The sequence below is a fragment of the Diachasmimorpha longicaudata genome, chromosome 4 (assembly GCF_034640455.1).
Source record: "Diachasmimorpha longicaudata isolate KC_UGA_2023 chromosome 4, iyDiaLong2, whole genome shotgun sequence".
In the NCBI taxonomy this organism is placed as follows: domain Eukaryota; kingdom Metazoa; phylum Arthropoda; class Insecta; order Hymenoptera; family Braconidae; genus Diachasmimorpha; species Diachasmimorpha longicaudata.
The window spans coordinates 4,511,010-4,529,457 of NC_087228.1; the positions used below are offsets into that span (position 1 = coordinate 4,511,010).

An 18,448-nucleotide genomic window follows, 5' to 3' on the forward strand; every position below is an offset into this window, starting at 1 on the left:
TAGACTATTCACTGAGGGTTTATCTGTTAATTTATGTTAATTCAAAAGAGTGGTTTTCTTACTACTGACAATACATTAATACAATAATAAATAAAAAAAATTAAATATATAAGAACAGCTGCTGATATTACACGAAAGAGAAATTACGAAAGAAAATTTGTTTGTTTCAAAAAAAAAGTCCATTAAAATCGGCGAGAATAGCAAAATCTCTTGGAGAAAAATAACAAATTGGGAGACTAATACAGATGATTGGAAAAATTATTCACTTATAACTCCAGAGGTTGATTCAATCCTTCCCGCCCTGAAGACACCAATTCACTTGAGGACTCACCATAATTGAATATCACACGAATACTTAGTGGTTATCTGTATTTTTTATTTTGTCGTATCTTTACGAGGTGATTGCAACAAACAACTTGAAAAATAAGGAAATGACATGGTGCGGCCATCAAAGATTCTGTTTTACTCACAGGTACATACTCTGAACTAGTGCCTGCACCGTCGCCATGAAATATTTGGAGAGAATAATTTATGGCTACTCCCTCCACCTCCAGGAAGACCGATCGTGCAACGGTACCAGATCATCTAATTTGTTTTCCTAATCAAACATCTAATTTACCTCGTCGGCGGAAACGAAAATTATTCCCTTGTCTCGCTCACGTCTAACAACAGCTGAACGATCTCTTGACCTGTAATTTATACTTTCAACTTCTTAGAGCTATTGTACGCGTAATTGGTTTGTACAATGAAAGTCATTATCTTGTCATCTCTGGAGTGACAATTTTCGCGACTGCACCCTCAATGGACCACAAATTAATCCCCTCCATGTCATCTCCAGTATGCTCCTCCCATCGTAATAAATCCCCAAACCTGTTAGTTTATTACAATGGAGTAGACATCTTAAGACAAGTGTATAGTTATCATTAAGTAAACAGTGACTTTAGTTATTGAAAATAAATAATATCACGTTCCCCTCCATTTGTGATTTTGTTCAGACTTGCAGTATTTTTGCATCATCATTGCAAAGTCTGAAACACAAAGCTTTCTGCCAAAATGTCGTCTCAAGAGGTATTCATTGTCATCGAATGGTTACTCAGCATAAAAAATGATTTTTGGTTAATAACTCTCAATTTTTACAGATGGAGAAAATTGTTAAATTGTACAGGTTGATTGCACAAAATCCGGGATTATCTTCTGCGAAAATTATACGCACGAATTCCAGTGAGATTGGGGTGGAGACTACATGGAGTCAGAGGAATTTGGAGAGAAGTATTTCTCAAACATTCAAAGTTGATTACTCGTTGACGAGCAAATTTGAAGTTCGATCGCAGAGCTTTCCTGTTGATGTGACATCTGAGTAAATATCATGAATTTCCGTAATATCGCGAAAGCCTCAAAACTAGGGACTAGACAAATTGCCACCGAAAAGTTCTTCCGATTCCTCGATTCAAATCGTAACATTCCTGGAGGATATTTCCTCTTCTATTCCAAATTTTATTCTTAAAATTCGTTTAATATCATTCCTTCCTGTGTAATAATGTCGAAATTTGGTAAAAACTTTCAAAAAACTAATGTGAGTAAATGAACAACACAATGACAATCACCTAAATGATTCCATCTTCTCTGAAATTCTCCGAAATCCTCCAGATATTTACCAAAAGTGATGATGGACCATAATCTCAAGTAAACAAATTCACGAGAATTTCTTAAACCACTCGAGAAAAATCAATTTCCCCCATGACAACGGCTGCTGCTGTTTTCGCAAATAATTATTATAGTTCCCCCAAAATGTACTCCTTCCATTTTCAATGATTATAATTTTCTTTAGACTTGCTTCCAAGACCAGTAATGACAACCAGCGCAAAGCAATCCTGCGTTCAGCCACAATTAAAGGAAAAGAGTCGCCGACTCAATTCATCGAGATCTGGGACACACGTTGCCAGATAAAAAACTACGATCTCTCCTCGTTGGACGTTCACGGTGATGTCTACACAGACACCGAGTTCGGTTCATTCCAGTGGTCACCAGACACCACAAAACTCCTGTACATTGCTGAGAAGAAGCTGCCGAAGTCCGAGCCTTTTTACAAGCAAAAGCCACAGGAGAAGAAGTCAGAGGATAAAGCTGACGAGGAAGACAAGATCTCTGCGGACACAACTGACGAGAAGTCCGAGGATGAACATCAGGAAAAAGACAAGAAGGCGGAGAGTAAAAGTGACAAGGAGACACCAGTGAAAGGAAATGAGTATATCTACAAACCAGACTGGGGAGAGGCACTTGTGGGGAAGCATCAGCAGGTGGTGGTCGTTCTGGACACCATCACGGACAATCTGACGGTTATGCCAGGAATCGATGAGTCCCTGTCCCCTGGGCAACTGATCTGGACACCGGAGGGGGATGGGATCGTTGGAATCGCGAGGAACCACGAGCCTAGGTATGCACCAGAAGAAATTCCCATCATACGAGACATAATTTGAAGTTTTGTAGATCTTTTACAAGTTCTTAGGAATTTTTATTACGTTGATCGTCGCTATGACATTTTGGAAATATTCGGCATTGAAAATTTAGCTAGAACGCACGTAATAGATTTCAAATTTCTGATTCAAGTTATAAAACAGTAATTCTTCAAGAAAATCACAAAGTTTCATTTTCTTATTGAAACCTTCATTATTCCATTCTAATGAATCATTAAGGTTAATAAATCCTCCCACGTTACGTCTTGTAATTGCAAAAATGTGAATTAAATCGAAATAACTTTCCCTTCCCCTCGTTATTCACAACCCTATATTAAATTCAATTTCAATAAAATTGCAATAATTGTACCATAAAAGGCAATTCCTTGGTGTTAAGATTAAATATTCAGCTTTTTATTAAGATTCCTCAATTAATTACCAGAAATTATCAACTCTTCATTCACAAAAATTATCATTACAGATATCTGGGTCTGATCGCCTGTACAAACAGAGAATCCTGGGTGTTCCTGTTAAAAGACAACATTTTCCAGAAATTATCAGCCGATAATAGAGGAGTGAGATCGCCCAGATTCAGTCCAGATGGTAAAAAACTTGTCTGGCTGGAGCGAGAGCTGAATGGACCCCATCACACCACTCACAGGCTCATGTCGATAGACTGGAAGAGTGAGGACAGGACCCCAAGTATTTTGATTGATCTAGTGAAAACTAAAATAAGCATCAACAGAGGAGTTCCCTTCTACGGGCTTTACAATCGAGATTTTCCGAGGAGATGTTGGAGCAAAGACTCGAAGTACTTATTCCTGAGCACTCCCCAACGATCCAATGTCAGGTCTTATGTGCTCAACACTGAAACGAAGGTTCTGACTCAGATCGATAACGATGACACCAGTCTCGCGGTGATGGACGTGTTCGACGATATTGTTTTGATGTCAAACACCTCGCTGCTGGTGCCATCCAGGCTGGTGGCCACAAGGTTCGAGGGGGAGGAGGGCAAAATAGAATTTAGTGGTATCACTGAGGCCAGTGCCATAGAGGGAGTGGAGAATTTGAAGACTGAGAGCACTGATTATGTTTATGAGGGGGAAGAGTCAGTGAAGGACTTCAATTTCACGTATTTGGGGCCCAAGGGCGGGGAGGAGAGGTCGATTCCTTTGATTATTGCACCTCATGGGGGGCCACATTCAAATTATGCCAATATCTTCGGTCAGGAGAGTGCACTGTTAGCGCTATTAGGTGAGTAATGAGGAATATTAAACCGGGTGGAGGCCACATGGGGATGGGGGTTTTATAAATGTAGGGACAAGGACGTTAACGACTTTGTATAGTGGGTTAGTCAATGTTCACGTTTTTTTTATTTTTCTGGCAAATTATCGCGCTTGACGAAAAGGGTCTAGAACATCCTTAAGTACGAAGGGTTTGACATGTGGGGTAACGAGCGTTGAGCTGGAGGATTAAAAATAAGAAATAATAATTATTGAATTAGAGGGAGCAATAATTATTCACTTTCAGAATTCATTATTTCATCTGTAGCGACTAATAAGACCCTCAAACCGACAATAGTATGAAAAACAAAGATAATTTTATTTGGTCAGAGTGTAACTTGACAGTTGTTTAATCCAACTTTCCTGCCAACTGATAGAAGTCAAATAGAACTTCAACGAAATTAACTGCAAGTGATATCAATTAAAACTGTCTTTTACTATTTCATCTTTCGAAGAATATAAGCACTTTCATGTTTGTTTTTTGATTAGGATATGGAATAATTCAGGTGAACTACAGAGGCTCCACAGGAATGGGCCTTGACAATGTTGAATATCTCCAGGGAAGAGTGGGCGACGTGGACGTGAGGGATTGCGTGACCGCGACTAGGGAATCCTTGAAGAAATACCCGTGGTTGGATCCCAATCGAGTGGCCCTCGCTGGTGGCTCTCATGGAGGATTCCTCGTCACTCATCTGAGTGGACAGTACCCGGTATAACTATTAGAATCTCCGTTTAATTTATTTAATCGCAATGTGTCGATTTAGATTTTAACAATGTCATTATTTTCATTGTTTCTAGAACATGTACAAGGCAGTTGTGGCCAGAAATCCAGTCATTGATATCGCAGCCATGTTTACAATATCCGATATCCCTGATTGGTAAGTTGATTTTGTTATTTATCAATTGTTTTCATTGTAGATAAAACGGTAATGTATGGGAATTTGTATTTCAGTCGTAATGCATTGAGAAAAGACGAGAGAATTAGGCTACATCACGACGTGTAAGCCTCGAATTTTGCTTAAGCATTAGTTAGAAATTTCATTGATTATTTTTTGATAAATTTCATTGAATTGATTCAATCGATTTGTCGTTCTGTTTTTTCACGGGTACACAATTAAAATTTTTCAAACTTAAATTTTAAGAAATTTTGCAGTTGAAAAGTTCAAATGTGAGAAAATCCTCAACTTCAAGTCGGTATTTCTATGAAAATTACTATAAATTCGGACTATTCAGACTAATCTCTTACTAAATAGTCATTTCACAGTCATTACAAGTTTCACAACAATCCCTCCCTAATTTTCATTCAACGGGACTTGCCTCAAAAGCACAAAAAAAAAAATATCCATGAAATTTCCATCTTTTAAGAGTAGTTAACCAAAATATTTGCAACCATGTAGTTTCATATGTGTTGTTCTATGACGTACTAAAAGTCCACGCAATTCATCATCATTTGTGCTTGTAATTGATCGTAATTATCCCATCTCTGAGAATATCTTATTCGTCAAATCGTGACATTTAATTGCAGGTGTGCAGCAGTGACGAACGTCTCGTACGATGACATGTCATCTGAAGAAACTACCGAGATGGTTGTCAAAATGTTCAAATGCTCACCAATTGTTCATGCTCACAAGGTCAAAGCACCGACGCTCATGTTACTTGGAAAAAAAGATCGCCGAGTACCACCATCACAGGGCAAACACTGGTATCTCCGTCTCAAGGCCAATGGAGTAAAAACAAAGTATGTGTACTGTTTGTCATATTGTTACACGAATCGGTGACGCAAATATTGAGGCTGGAAAAATTTTGGTGGATTTATTTGACAAATATCAACTGATTTTTTGGAGCATGTCAATGAACTTCATTTGTAGATCCCGAAGTTGTCGAAAAAAGAGGTCATTAAATTATCTACGTGTCTCCATTTTTATCACATCATGTCTACAAATGTAGTACAAATTTTGGAAACACCTTTAGAATCATTAGATTCTTATCAGAAAGTGTAAATAAACTACTTTCGTACATCATAAAATCAAAGAAAAAATAGGTCACTTGATAAGCCCCACCAGATTATCTCCCTTTGAACAGATTTTTTAAAGCAATTGACAATGTTAAAAATTCATTTAATATCTTCAAATGTCAACTTAATTTTTAGAATGCTGGTATACGACGACAATCATCCCCTCAGCACAGGTCCCGTCGAAATCGACGAGATAATCAATAGCATATTGTGGTTGAATGATCATCTAAACGCCAAAGGAAACGATCACCTCAAGAGTGATTGAACATCTCAACGATTGTTGTTATTAAATGTGTTTTTTATTACAATTTCTTAAGAATACATAATCAACTCTACTACAAATTACCTTGAATTACCACGTTTGTAATAAAATGCATTTAAATATAAATGTATTTACAACAAATGACGAATCATTTTGTTATTGCTTTATTCGTTAAAAAAAAACCTCGCGATTCGTTAATCAGTTAATTACACACACCCATGAGCGTTGTTACACTTATTGGCACTTAGTATTAGGTTTAAATTCGTATCGCTGTTCGTTTTACCGATTATAAATAATATAAACATCTGTGATATTAGTACTGAAGAATGAAGAGATAAAGAGGAATATATCGAACTCGAATTATTTTGGTAATTGTGCGTTTCTCCGTCAAATTTATTCTGTTCCTTCAGTTAAATTGAGCTGTTGAACAATTTTTTAATGAAGAAAACTGATAAAAAATATCAGATACCGTTTTTTTTTACTCAAAATCAAATGACGAAGTCACCTCATGAGTTAGATTTTTCTAGTCGTCCATGACTTGTTCATTTATCATTATTTTTTTAAATATAAAAAATGAAAGAGAAATGCTCGGAGGAAACTCCGGTCCTCACAGAATGCCGCTTTATTGGGATAATTGCGTTTAAAAAGGCAAGATGTCTAGGATTCAACAGTCCTACATCATTTTATCATTTCATCCTTAAGTTAAAAATGATTAACGTAAATTGTATTATCATTTCTCCTAAGAATCACTAAATTGCATTCAACTCTTTGTGGATACTCTACAATGCAGTATGAAAATGCTGATCATTATAATTATTAAGATTTTCCTATTGAGTATTGCATTTATTATAAAATTAACCTAAGTCTGTATTAAAAACGATTGTTACAGATTGTATCACATATATAATTTGGTTCACCAATGGAAAATACGTCATATACGATAGAAAAAGTACTTTGGAATGTTCGAAAAATTGGAAACGTCATCTCAATTTCATCGTCAGTTTGAAAAACTAGTGCATTTGTAATCTGTGCTTACACGTTAGAATTATTTCATATTAATATTATGTATTTTTATCGCAGAATTTATTGTGATACTCGCAGACATTCGCGGGAAAATTGACCAGGCAGATGATACTAAAACAAATTTTTTTTAGTCTGAGAAATATTTTTTATGGCCTTTCGAATTCTCTCGAGTAAATTTTTCGCCTTTTAAATATAATTTCAGAGTAATTTGTTACAAAAAATCGACAGTGAAATGATGAACATAATCGGAATTCAACTTGATGGAGAATTGATGAGATTCTGATGAATAGATTTGGATTACTAATGATCCTGTTATCGATTTAATCGATATGAAAAAACAAATGAGACATATGTTCGAGAGTTCAATAAAAAACAAAAATTAATAAGAAAAACATTATTTCAATTATGAAAAATATCGAGAACGAGAAGTCGATCAATTGAAACACATTGGTTTACATTTCTACATCTTTCGAGTTTGTGAAGTCAATCGCAATCTCAAATTTTTATAAATTAAATTTATTTGCAGACTATTTTAAATTTTGAATTTTAGACAGTCTTCTGCAAAAATATTTCCATAGAATTCTACTGTCACTGACGAATTCCACGAATTTTATAGAATCGAGGAAATTTATTTTCCTCTGCACGAAGAAAATTTTCCGTCAATTGTGAAACAAGTCAAGCAGAAATGAAATATTATTCGCTAGTTACGAATAAAATCCATAATTCCGAAAATTAACCACGAAAAATTATCAATAATTTCTTCACCTCCACTCTCCAAATGTGGAAAGAATCATAATCGTTATCTAATTAAAACATTAAATAACCCACCATTTGATCCCCCCATCAAGTAGCTCGATTCGCCTGATCCGGAAACAGCGAGTCATAACTAGGAGGCAGATCCTTATCCAACGGTGAAGGCAAAACTGCAATTTCAAGCATCGGGGTGAGTCCCACAGCCTGAAGATTAGATCCCGCGGATTCCCTGTCTGCAGGTGGTCTGTCCTGAGAACTGGGTCCCGCACAGTCTGATGACCAACACAACTTCTTCTGTCGCCTGCATATCCACAAGCCCATCAAGAAGACAAGGAATAACAAGAGAATTGTTGTGACTGCCCCGATAGTCACTTTTGTCCCTGTCCCATTGCTCGTTATCTCGTCGGGGCAGGGATCTTCATCAACGCACATACCAGCGAAGCAGTTGGTGTAGCCATCGCAGAAGTAGTCCCTCCAGAGGCAGACGTCGTACCTGGGGGTTCAGGGGAGAAACTGACTGGTTAGTTGGCTGTTATTTTATGGGGAAGTCCGAGCCACCAAAAGTCGAACGATTTTTTTTCCTTTACAATTATTTTTATTTTTAGAGACAACTTGAATACTTCTGGGGGATCCAGTGCTGAAAATGGCAAATTATTACAGACCTGAATGTAAATTTCGTCGTTTGAAGTAGCTCTGTCGTTTACTGAGTTCAAAGATCATTGAAAACTACAGAAAAATTTGGAAAACTCGATCACCAAAAGTTCTAAAAAAACATTCAACCAAAATCCCCCAAATGCATTCCTAATTCTCTTATTGATCATGAAAATATTAAGTTCGTACCCCGTTGTCCTGTATTGCGTCCAATCAGTCTTCTCGCAGTCCTTGGCAGGTGTGTAGACAATAGTCAGATTCAGATGTTCATTCTCCTTCAACGGTTCCTTCGATACAAATATTGTGGTCTCAATTTCTCCCTGAGAATCAAACTCACCGAATGAGTACGACAAATTTTTATTTGTAAAGCCGCTGTAGTCCTCTGAGTACTCCAACAAATGTCTCAACGTTCTTCTATCAAAATTTTCACAGAACTCGTCGGTAGAATTTTTGCCTTTCCTCTTGAATTTGACGTAGTCAATGCAGCCACTGTCGTTTCGCCTGAACGATATTGTCTGTATAACAGCGAATAAATGTTCACCTTTGGGCGCTTTTGTCGTGAACCTACATCGTAAATCGTTGGTTCGATGAGTCCAACTATCGAATACGTGTGCTGGGGTGATGATGAGGCCTGAATTTGGGGCTTTGTTGAGCCTGAGGGCGTTCCTCGAAACACCTGATATGGGATGGCATATTTCCTCCTCGGCGAGGGTTTTCTCGGCGTACTTGGGAGACTTCAGGGAGACTCCTGGGGGCGACGCTGTGTTCCCCAGGGATAGAATCAGTAGGAGATATATCAGGGATAGGCGTCCTGGAGACTGGTTATCAGGCATCGTGGGGATGTTAGATACACTGAATAAAATAGAATTCAAGACCATTGGAACACTTCATTTAGTTAGTCACCGGTTGATGAGTGATGAAATCAGTTATTGAAAATCTTGGAATCAACATTGAAACGTCACGTTCACTCACTCGATTAAACACAATGGAATGTATCGTTGCAGTCTGGAGGTGGTGGAGGTGATCTGGACGAGGATGATGCGAGGATTTTCATTGGTTCTGGGGGGAAGACATGTTGTTTTAGTCGTCTGGCCACAGGGGGTCGGGGCAGTATCGGTCGGAGAGAAATCTTTATTGTCGATATTGTTCACAGTGGACATAACCTAGAAATTTTCACAGTGGAAAACAATCTCGCCAACCGTACATTACTATTAAATTTTTTTCTCAATACTTCTGGGTCGCCATACATCTTATGTATTATTTTTAATCGTTGAGGACGGGTCATGGCGTATGTAAATGTTGCCGAATGGAAAACCGATCAAGTGTGTGAATGGTTAAAAGGTGCAAAAAAAATGAAAAAAAAAATAAAATTACTGGGACTTCTGTGAAATTAATAAAGTGCCTCAGTGTTTTTGAGGGCGTGACGAGCATGTAAATTGAATCATCATTGTGCGTGGAGTCTTCAACTCCTGCATAACTCCCTCTTACAATTATCCTTGGCTGACAATGCAAAAATTACTGTCCACTCGTTTAATCCATGAATTCACTATATCTGTTGGATTTTTCATGAATATCCTCTTCATTATTTGATACTTCTCTTTATGTGCCTAATGACTGCCTGTGATCTTTACCTTGTTCTTTGGAAATGCTTCTTATCTCGCTTGTTTTATCAGAAATACCGCTCCTTAGTTAATTTAGATATTTTCGGAACTGTTTTTTCACGTCTTAAGTAACGAATTATCCGAATATTTCGCAGCCCTTATCAGTAAAAATTCTACATATTTTTTTATTTAATACTTGATCGACCTAGCTGTAAATATCAAGTCAAAAAGTATTCAGTATTTGACCTTCGTCAAGTAAATAAATCTGTCAGCATTTAATATATTTATTCCTTGAAATACTGCACTATTTACAACTTAAACTAGTACCTAAATAAAATTTTACTGAACTATGTCCAACACTGATCAACTAATACCTAATAGTTGTCACAAATGCATGACTAATGCTCTTTGTATTTCCACATTTGTAGGTCTAGACATCTCAGTTCTCCCCTACGTCCATAGTTTCACAAATAACAAAGTAAATGGACAACAGTTGTTGAGTCTGAGGCCTGAGGATTTGGAGCAATTAGGTGTTCTCAAAGTTGGACATCAGGAAATTATCCTTGAAGCTGTTGAGTACTTGAGAAACTTTCACTATGAACTTGACCGTGAAAATCTCCAATTACTTGCCCTACGACTCTCTTGTCAAGCCCACAGTTTACACAATGAGCTGTCAAGACAGACAGATTCAAAACCAGTTACAACACAAACTTTATCTGATGTCGTTGGTGTTGTGACATCAGTTAAACCACTCGTGAGATGGTTGGACAGGCCACCTTTCAGTGGACAGTTAGAGTACACTGATAAAAAAGCCTTATTATTGAAATTGAGTATTGAAATGGCAACGTGTGCACAAAGGGACAGATTTGCTGAGAAACCAATTGAGGAAATAAGAACAACTTGTGGCCAATTGGCTCAATTGGCTGATTATATTATTCAGGATATATCTGATCCCATGATTCTTCAGCCAGCGAGTTTAGATCTAGCAACGTTGAAAAAAAAACCTGGCGATGATCTGGGTTTCTACATACTTCCATCCTTTCATGGAACTCATCAAATTGCGGAAATTAAATTCAGCTCAGTGGCACATCAGTGTGGAAAAATGGAGGAGGGGGATGAAATTGTACAGGTAAGTTATCAACATGATCTATAGATAATTTACATTCAGTATTTTATCATAATAATCGGTTGGCCAGGATTATGACTGGCACATTTATTTTGACAATAAACTAAAAATCCATTTAACGTCTCAAAAATGAATGTTCTCCAGAGTTCATATAATTTTAGTGAGCCAATTCTAGACAACAAATGGTTCATAAAGATTATAAATGTGTGCAAAATTTGAAGGAGACTCAATAATCACTTCGTAAAAATTGTATAGACCAATGTGACGATTAAAAATAGCTGAATCTATGCATAGTCTCAACTAAATTGTAGGGGATTCCTAGATATCGTTAAGTAATACGTAAATATTCAATTCATTTACAATAATAAAGTCACCTTTATTCCTCATTCTCATCAACAGGTTAATTATCAGACAGTAGTAGGATGGGAGAGAAAAAATGTTCTCGAATTGTTCAACGAAAGTCCGGCAGAAGTGTTATTAACACTGAAACGTCGTCCACGGCATACCAAGGTTTATGGCCAGATTTACATAAAACCGTACAGATTACCGAGTAATAAAAAGACACCGTACGCTACGAGGTGGCAACATAATCTGCCATCACCCAGACCTGAGTTATTAACAATCCCAGACTTTACAATTCCACTTCCAAGGTAATTTAATAAATTATCCTTACTTTCCTCATAAATTAACTGGACAATAAGATTATTATATTTAAAAAATCTCTATATTCAGATGGCTAAGTTCAGGCATTGATTATGAATTATTAATTAAAATATTCTTTTTCTTCTAGACATCCCCCAAAGGATCCAAATCCAGTGCCAACGAGTCCAATCAGTACTGTCAGTATGCTAGACACAATCGGCACGGATAGCAGTGATTCTGATTGTGAAGTTGAGCCACCACTCTCAAGTCGTTTATACGCCTCAAAACCCCGAGCCCTAGTACAACGTCGTGCGACAATAACTGGTGCAAGTCCAACCACCAAACACGCTGTAGATATAGAACAATTCTGGAAAGAATTAAAGCAGGAACACAGTACAACATTTCAGTTACGAGATAAGGCGGCATCCTGCGCCCACGGTTTGGATACAGTACCCACGAATCTACGACCACAGACTTGCTTGGGAATTGAACAGTCGAAGCGTAAAAAACGAATTCAAGAGGAGAAAAAAATAGAGAACATCGTAGGAACAAAAAATACCTCACATCAGACTAAAATTGAGAGTGTCAGTGTGAATAATTTATCAAAAAATAACGGAGAGGAATCCGCCGTTAATACGATAATTGGAATAACTAATAATAATTCCCCTGATTATGATATCGACGCAAATAATTCCACCGAAAGTGATAACTACTGTCACAATGACGAAGAAAAATTGAACGAAAGTCACATTAATTCTTCGCAAAATGTGATAGAAATAAATTGTACGGAGGTAAATGACAGTAATTTACGACACTCATTGAATGATAATTCAAAGAATGTGAATGGAATTGACGTAATTAAGACTGATAATAACGTAAGGACGGATAATTTAGATAGTACAACACTGGAGATGATTGAGGATGTTACAATGGAAGGCCATGTTGCACAGAAAATTAATTTTATAGAGGAAAGAGTTCGAGAGAGTAATTCTAGTGGTTTGAGGACGACTTACAAAGTATCTGATGTTAAAGATTCCCATGAAAATAGTTCATGCAAAGACTCAACGAAAGAACAAATTAGTAATCATGAGATTATCATCAGTGAGCCTGAAGATTCATCAGTGGGAGACGGGGTAATATCGTCAGATATCCAATCGAACTCGAATTATTCACCAAATTATGGAAGTACCGAGGGAAAATCTGAATCAGCGGATAGTTGTGTGGATGGACTTGATAGGAATAAGACTAAAGTGGAAGAATCAGATGCAGAATCGTTGGTTAAACTTGATGAGGCTAGTACATTGTTGCCTGAAAATACTGAAATTTTAGATACCACAGAAGAGATTCCTGAAACAGTGAAAACTTCAATAAAAAATATTACGTCAGACTCAAAAGAAAATTTGAACCTCAAGTCACCAGTGCCACCATCAGTCATCCTCAAACGTCCCACCCCGACCCCAAAAAAAGAAGGGAAATGTGAATCGCCGTTTCGTCAAGCTGCAGAATCTAAAGAATGTGTCAAGAGATCTGAAACAAATGTTCGTTCGACACCACCCGAGCCCCCACCTCGCAGATATTTCCCGAAACAACCGCCGCTGAATGTCGATGTCAAGGTCATTCCCCCTGAGCCACCAGAAAGACCAAAGATTGATCTAAACCGTTCGAATTCAAAGAGAGAAAGTCATCGTGTTGATAATCGCTTAAGTTCTGAATTAATTGGTTCGTCAAATCAACGTGATTTTTTTGACGGTTACAACGATTTCGTAGAGAGATCCACAGACTTCATAGACGAATCGACAAATTCAATTCGTGAACGAAGACCCCCGGTGGGTTATTTCGATTATGGCGAGTCCTATGAGAGTCCGATGAAGGGAGATAAATCAGCATCAGAGAGATACGAATTATTCACCGAAAAATTTGGCAATGGTAATGCTTTACTTGTTCAGAATCAATCAGACATTGTTGGACGCACAGTGGATTCACCAGATGCTGGTAAATACGCGACACAAACGATAGATTCGAAACCACGATTGGAAAAGGACAAACACGTTGAGAAAGGTGTTGTTAATAGAGCTATGATGGTGGCAAGAAGTATTGGACTTCACAGTGGATCAAAATTATCATCGAACAGTCCTAGAAGCAGTAGAAAACAAAATATATTGTTGGCAAAAAGGCGAAATGTGTCGGTTAAAGATATTGGAGCTGGTGAACTGGAGGGTTGGTTAACATATCGAAGCAGAGGTGCAGGTGGAGCTTGGGCAAGATCGTGGTTTGTACTGAAAGGATCATCTCTCTACAGATTTGAAAATCCTGAAAGTATTAAATCAGATTGTTTAATTGTTCTCCCGGGTTTCACAGCTTCTCAAGCACCAGAAGTTAAATCACGAAAATTTGCATTCAAAGTTTATCACACTGGTACAGTATTTTATTTTGCTGCTGATGCAGATGATTCATTAACACTTTGGCTGGATTCTATCAATAAAGCAACACTGGGAGCTGATTGTTCGAATAGAACTAGTGGATTGTTCAGTGAAACCGATGACAGTGACAGTGAAACCAAAGGGAAACCCAAAAATACTGGATCGGAAACGAAAAATGGCGCTGATAAAACATCGTCTTTTGGATCTTTAAAGAAAATTGGGAGGAAAAATTCAGGTGCTAAGGATCATGATATTGGTGGTGCTAGTTTGGATCGAAAATATCTCAGATTTTTAGGCGCACGTACACATGATATTCCTGTACCAACTGCACAATTCCGAAGCTACAGACGAGTTTTACCTATGTCAACGCCCAGTCAAAAATCCGAGTCAACATTGACATCTCCGGATTTACGAATCATCGTCGCTGGGAGTACGTTCTATGCATTGACGTCATCGCACAGTTCAACGGATGTACCATCGACTAGTCGAGATATGGGGGATTATCGCCAGACTACTGACAGGTAATTTTGAATGATAGAAATTCTCTAATGGCGATTGGCTTGAATTATGGAAAAAACTTCCTAGAGATCTCGTTGTCTGGGTCAACAGCGAGATCCGATCATTATCATCTTAATATATCTAAGTTAATTGTAAAATATAATTTGTAATATCGAACCAAACGACTGTAAATGACCCAATTAATTACAACAGTAGAGAGCGAATTTCTAAATATAAAATTCACTGAAGTACTATTAATTCATTGATTAGCTAATTTAATTAATAGTAATTGAACAGTAGCTACAATTTAACTACCACTCAACTGTCGTTAAAGTGTATAAATTTCAAGGTCCAAAATCGAAGACTGTTAATTGCCATTTTTACTTCACAGATCTCAATCAACTCATTGTCGCCGTCCAGACGATTTACGTGGCTTCGTAACACTCGAAGAATTTATGCTCTCTCATCAACAATGTGCCCATCAACACCCAGCGAGCAATTCATCCTCATCGCCACGAAGAACACCTGTAGCAAATGAACACATTCAACTTCCATATCGCCATTACGACGACAACAACATAGTTAATACGGATATTGCGACCAATGGAATGATCTATGGTCATCCACGAAATGGTGAAGAGCCATCACCATTCAGCAGAGGGCATTACAGTTATGCCAGAAATTCAGGTGAATCATCAAGATCGACCAAAGTTGAGCTAATGAATAACCAAAAATTTCAATCAACAAGTAAGCGACCCTCTCCAGTACCAAAAGAATCGTGCGATCGAAATTGTGTTTATGGAAAAAGACCACAAGAATCGAGTCTCCATGGTCCCCTCAGATCGGATACTCTACATTGGCAGAATGTCTGTAATGAGATGAAACGTATCAATTCACCAGTTGATACTAGATCAGTCCATAATTCTCCAAACCTTATTTCGAATCCAGGAACAATTGATTCGAGGGGAGAAACAATTCAGGTGATGGACTTGAGAGATGGTAGAACTCGTGAATTTCATAGAGACGATGCCCTTCAATCTGTCTCACGAAAATCTGTACGTGAAAATGGTTACTCAGGGTCCAGTGGTGATTTGACCTGTTGTACGGCGTCAAGTACCCTCCAGAGAGCTCGAACTGAGGCTTCAGTGAGCAGAAAGGGCAGTTTCAATCTTAATGATCGATGCAGAGAGGATAAAAGTTGGATGGACTCGTTGAGACGTTCTGATAAAAAAATGAGTGCTGGACAGAAGGCAAAATTAAAAAGTGTTGCTCAGTATCAACCACCGCCTATTCATTCGTCACCTTTTGAACAGGATGGAATGAGGGCTGCGTTTGAAATGCATTTGGATAAGGAGCATGGACAAAAGACAAATAGATTGAAGAATTTTTTCGGCGTTAAGAGTCCACAGAAACCTAATAATTTGGATCTGCCTAAGGAACAACAGAAGACACTTTTGGGCTCACCTAGACTTCACAGGGCGTTGTTCAAAGACAAAAGCTCGAGTCAGAAGAGATCTGGAAGTCAGAGCCCTGGAGACAGTGGTATTAGCCAATCATTTAGTTCTTACAGTGGAATGAGTCAGTCTCATACTTTGAGTCAGAGTTTTAGTTCGATGAGTTCTACTAGTGATTGGAGTCCAGAAACTCCACCGATGAATGGTGATAAGAGTAATGTTGTACAGGGTAATAGGAGAATCAATGCAAGACATCCGATGTATCCACCGACACTTCCTTATATACCACCACCTAGTTCTCCACCGCCTGATGATTATCCTGGGTTGGAGTATCCACCGGTATTTGAACCTGGAACTTATTCACTGTCAGATACGTCATTGCTCAGAGAAAGAGGTAGGAAGGATCGAGATGAGAGTGGATAGGGCTTCGAGGGGGTTAGGGCTTTGCAGTGGGATCATTGCAGGAATTTCAGTCCATTTTATAATGTCAAGGTTGGAAACTGAGCTCATCAATTTTTTAATAACATTAGTTGATTATTAGAGTTATCGTCGATCGAGTACGAAAGACAATGACTAGTTGAGCAATGGGTAATCGGAGTAGGATCATTTTTTTATTATTAATTCAATCGATGATTAATGGAGGAGCGAGAATTACCCTGAACATTTGGATAATTTTCGATCCCAAGGGTTCACATTTTTTAAATGTATTTTATGTCATAGAGGACTAGATGAAACAACGTGATTACAGTCAATTTTAGCTGCAAAAGGTGCCAGATGTCACGTAAAAAGCTTGAAATCTGGAAGAATGTGTCAAGAAAAGAAGCTAACGGATTGTTTAACACATTTTTAAATAGAATATGCAATTTTGTAAAGCGAAAATTAGTATTTAGGATCATTTCAAATAATTTTTGAAAATGTATTTCGATAAAATGAGTATGAGCATGAGGTAGAGAGCTAATTTACAATTAGTAATTGAAAAAAACCGTCCACTCAGTGCCTCTACTGATATTAGTAGTTGACGAATGTCTATTGTTAATTAACTTTCGGTCAACACTTCGCTATTGAAGTTGGTTATTAAAAATTATAGATAAATTGTTGATAGTTATAATTGAAAAATTTTTTTAAATCAGTGACTCTGAATTTTGGCTCTTCCTTTTCAAGCAAACAATCGAGTATTACAGAAACAATTGTACCATAATACAAACATGTCTTCTGTCTATTTGAATTTACAGAAAACAACAATTATTTTGTGTTTCAACACAAATTAATTTTATTGACTTTCTGATATACTTCAAATATTCTTCCTTTCAGCTCACAGATAATTGTGTAACTAAAAATGTTTTTAACATTATATGACTACTATGAAATGATAAATATGTCGATAAAAAATAACAACGACTTTAGGATAGGAAACAGTATTTCACACGCATGTGATAATCCGTTCATGCTAAAGTGCCTATGATAGTTTTTTTCAAATTATACATATCCTGTATTTATATGTTAATTGAAATTTTTGAACTCACGTTTTACATAGTTATTCAATAATCGAGCGACTTTAAACTGTAAGAATATTTTTTTTTATATTCATGTATATACAATGTTCATTGATGTAGTTGAATAAATGACGAGGTCTTCGGTACTGCTAGTGGATTTTGATGCTGTAATATAAAAACTTTCATATCATTGAGAAAATGCAATTTTGATATATGTCTGTATCCAGTGTGGAAAATAAGGGAAAGTACTCATATGTAAATATCCACAGGGAATCCCTTATCGAAAAATGAACTAATCCTATCATTTAAACTAGCTTTCTACCCGTTTCTACTGAGCTCTAAACTTTTGTGTGCTTTAATTTATTTGTCTAAGTATTACACATTGCACACATAACTTACCATTACACTGTATAAGGTATGATAAAAGGAGGTGTTCTCAAACTTTGATGTCGCAGACACCAAAACAGGGGACAAGCTCCTGCGGAAGTTGTGCGTGATTCGTCCCCATCATTCATCAATTTCTAGAGTATCTAGAGTAGAGTGTTCAAATGTCAGTGGAGGGGCTAAATTTTTATGTGAAACATCTATAGGCTCACTTGTAAACCGAATTATTGGCGTGGCGACCCAATCAATGAGACGATTATCATTATCAACACAAAGTAACTATGGAAGTAGCGATGAAACACTAGTTCTATTGTAGTCATTGAATCGCTGACCTGTGGTCCTCGAATTGCACACGATTCTACCAGGTCTCGACAGGATAAAACAAGGGATG

General features: G+C 37.4%; 3 protein-coding genes across 4 annotated transcripts; 2 read left to right on the forward strand and 1 right to left on the reverse strand.

Moving 5' to 3' along the window:
- Window positions 1-476: 476 nt before the first annotated feature.
- On the forward strand, window positions 477-6,160 carry LOC135161352 (acylamino-acid-releasing enzyme-like). Of its 2 annotated transcripts, none has more exons than XM_064118834.1 (8): window positions 477-573; window positions 1,140-1,357; window positions 1,829-2,434; window positions 2,935-3,707; window positions 4,226-4,446; window positions 4,535-4,614; window positions 5,262-5,474; window positions 5,886-6,160. In XM_064118834.1, exons 1-8 carry the CDS (start codon window positions 532-534, stop codon window positions 6,013-6,015), a joined length of 2,283 nt encoding a protein of 760 aa, XP_063974904.1. In that variant the 5' UTR covers window positions 477-531; the 3' UTR covers window positions 6,016-6,160. The 2 variants fall into 2 exon arrangements, with proteins under 2 accessions (XP_063974904.1, XP_063974905.1); XM_064118835.1 differs by lacking the exon at window positions 477-573 and adding an exon at window positions 590-1,068.
- LOC135161357 (uncharacterized) lies at window positions 6,028-9,522 on the reverse strand. Its single transcript, XM_064118847.1, has 3 exons — window positions 9,412-9,522; window positions 8,629-9,291; window positions 6,028-8,281 (listed from the first exon to the last, which is right to left on the reverse strand). The coding sequence occupies exons 2-3, from the start codon at window positions 9,270-9,272 to the stop codon at window positions 7,879-7,881; spliced, it is 1,047 nt and encodes a 348-aa protein (XP_063974917.1). The 5' UTR covers window positions 9,273-9,291; window positions 9,412-9,522; the 3' UTR covers window positions 6,028-7,878.
- Cnk (connector enhancer of ksr) lies at window positions 9,263-17,819 on the forward strand. Its single transcript, XM_064118827.1, has 5 exons — window positions 9,263-9,780; window positions 10,469-11,169; window positions 11,566-11,816; window positions 11,957-14,749; window positions 15,118-17,819. Exons 1-5 carry the CDS (start codon window positions 9,723-9,725, stop codon window positions 16,601-16,603), a joined length of 5,289 nt encoding a protein of 1,762 aa, XP_063974897.1. The 5' UTR covers window positions 9,263-9,722; the 3' UTR covers window positions 16,604-17,819.
- Window positions 17,820-18,448: the final 629 nt, after the last annotated feature.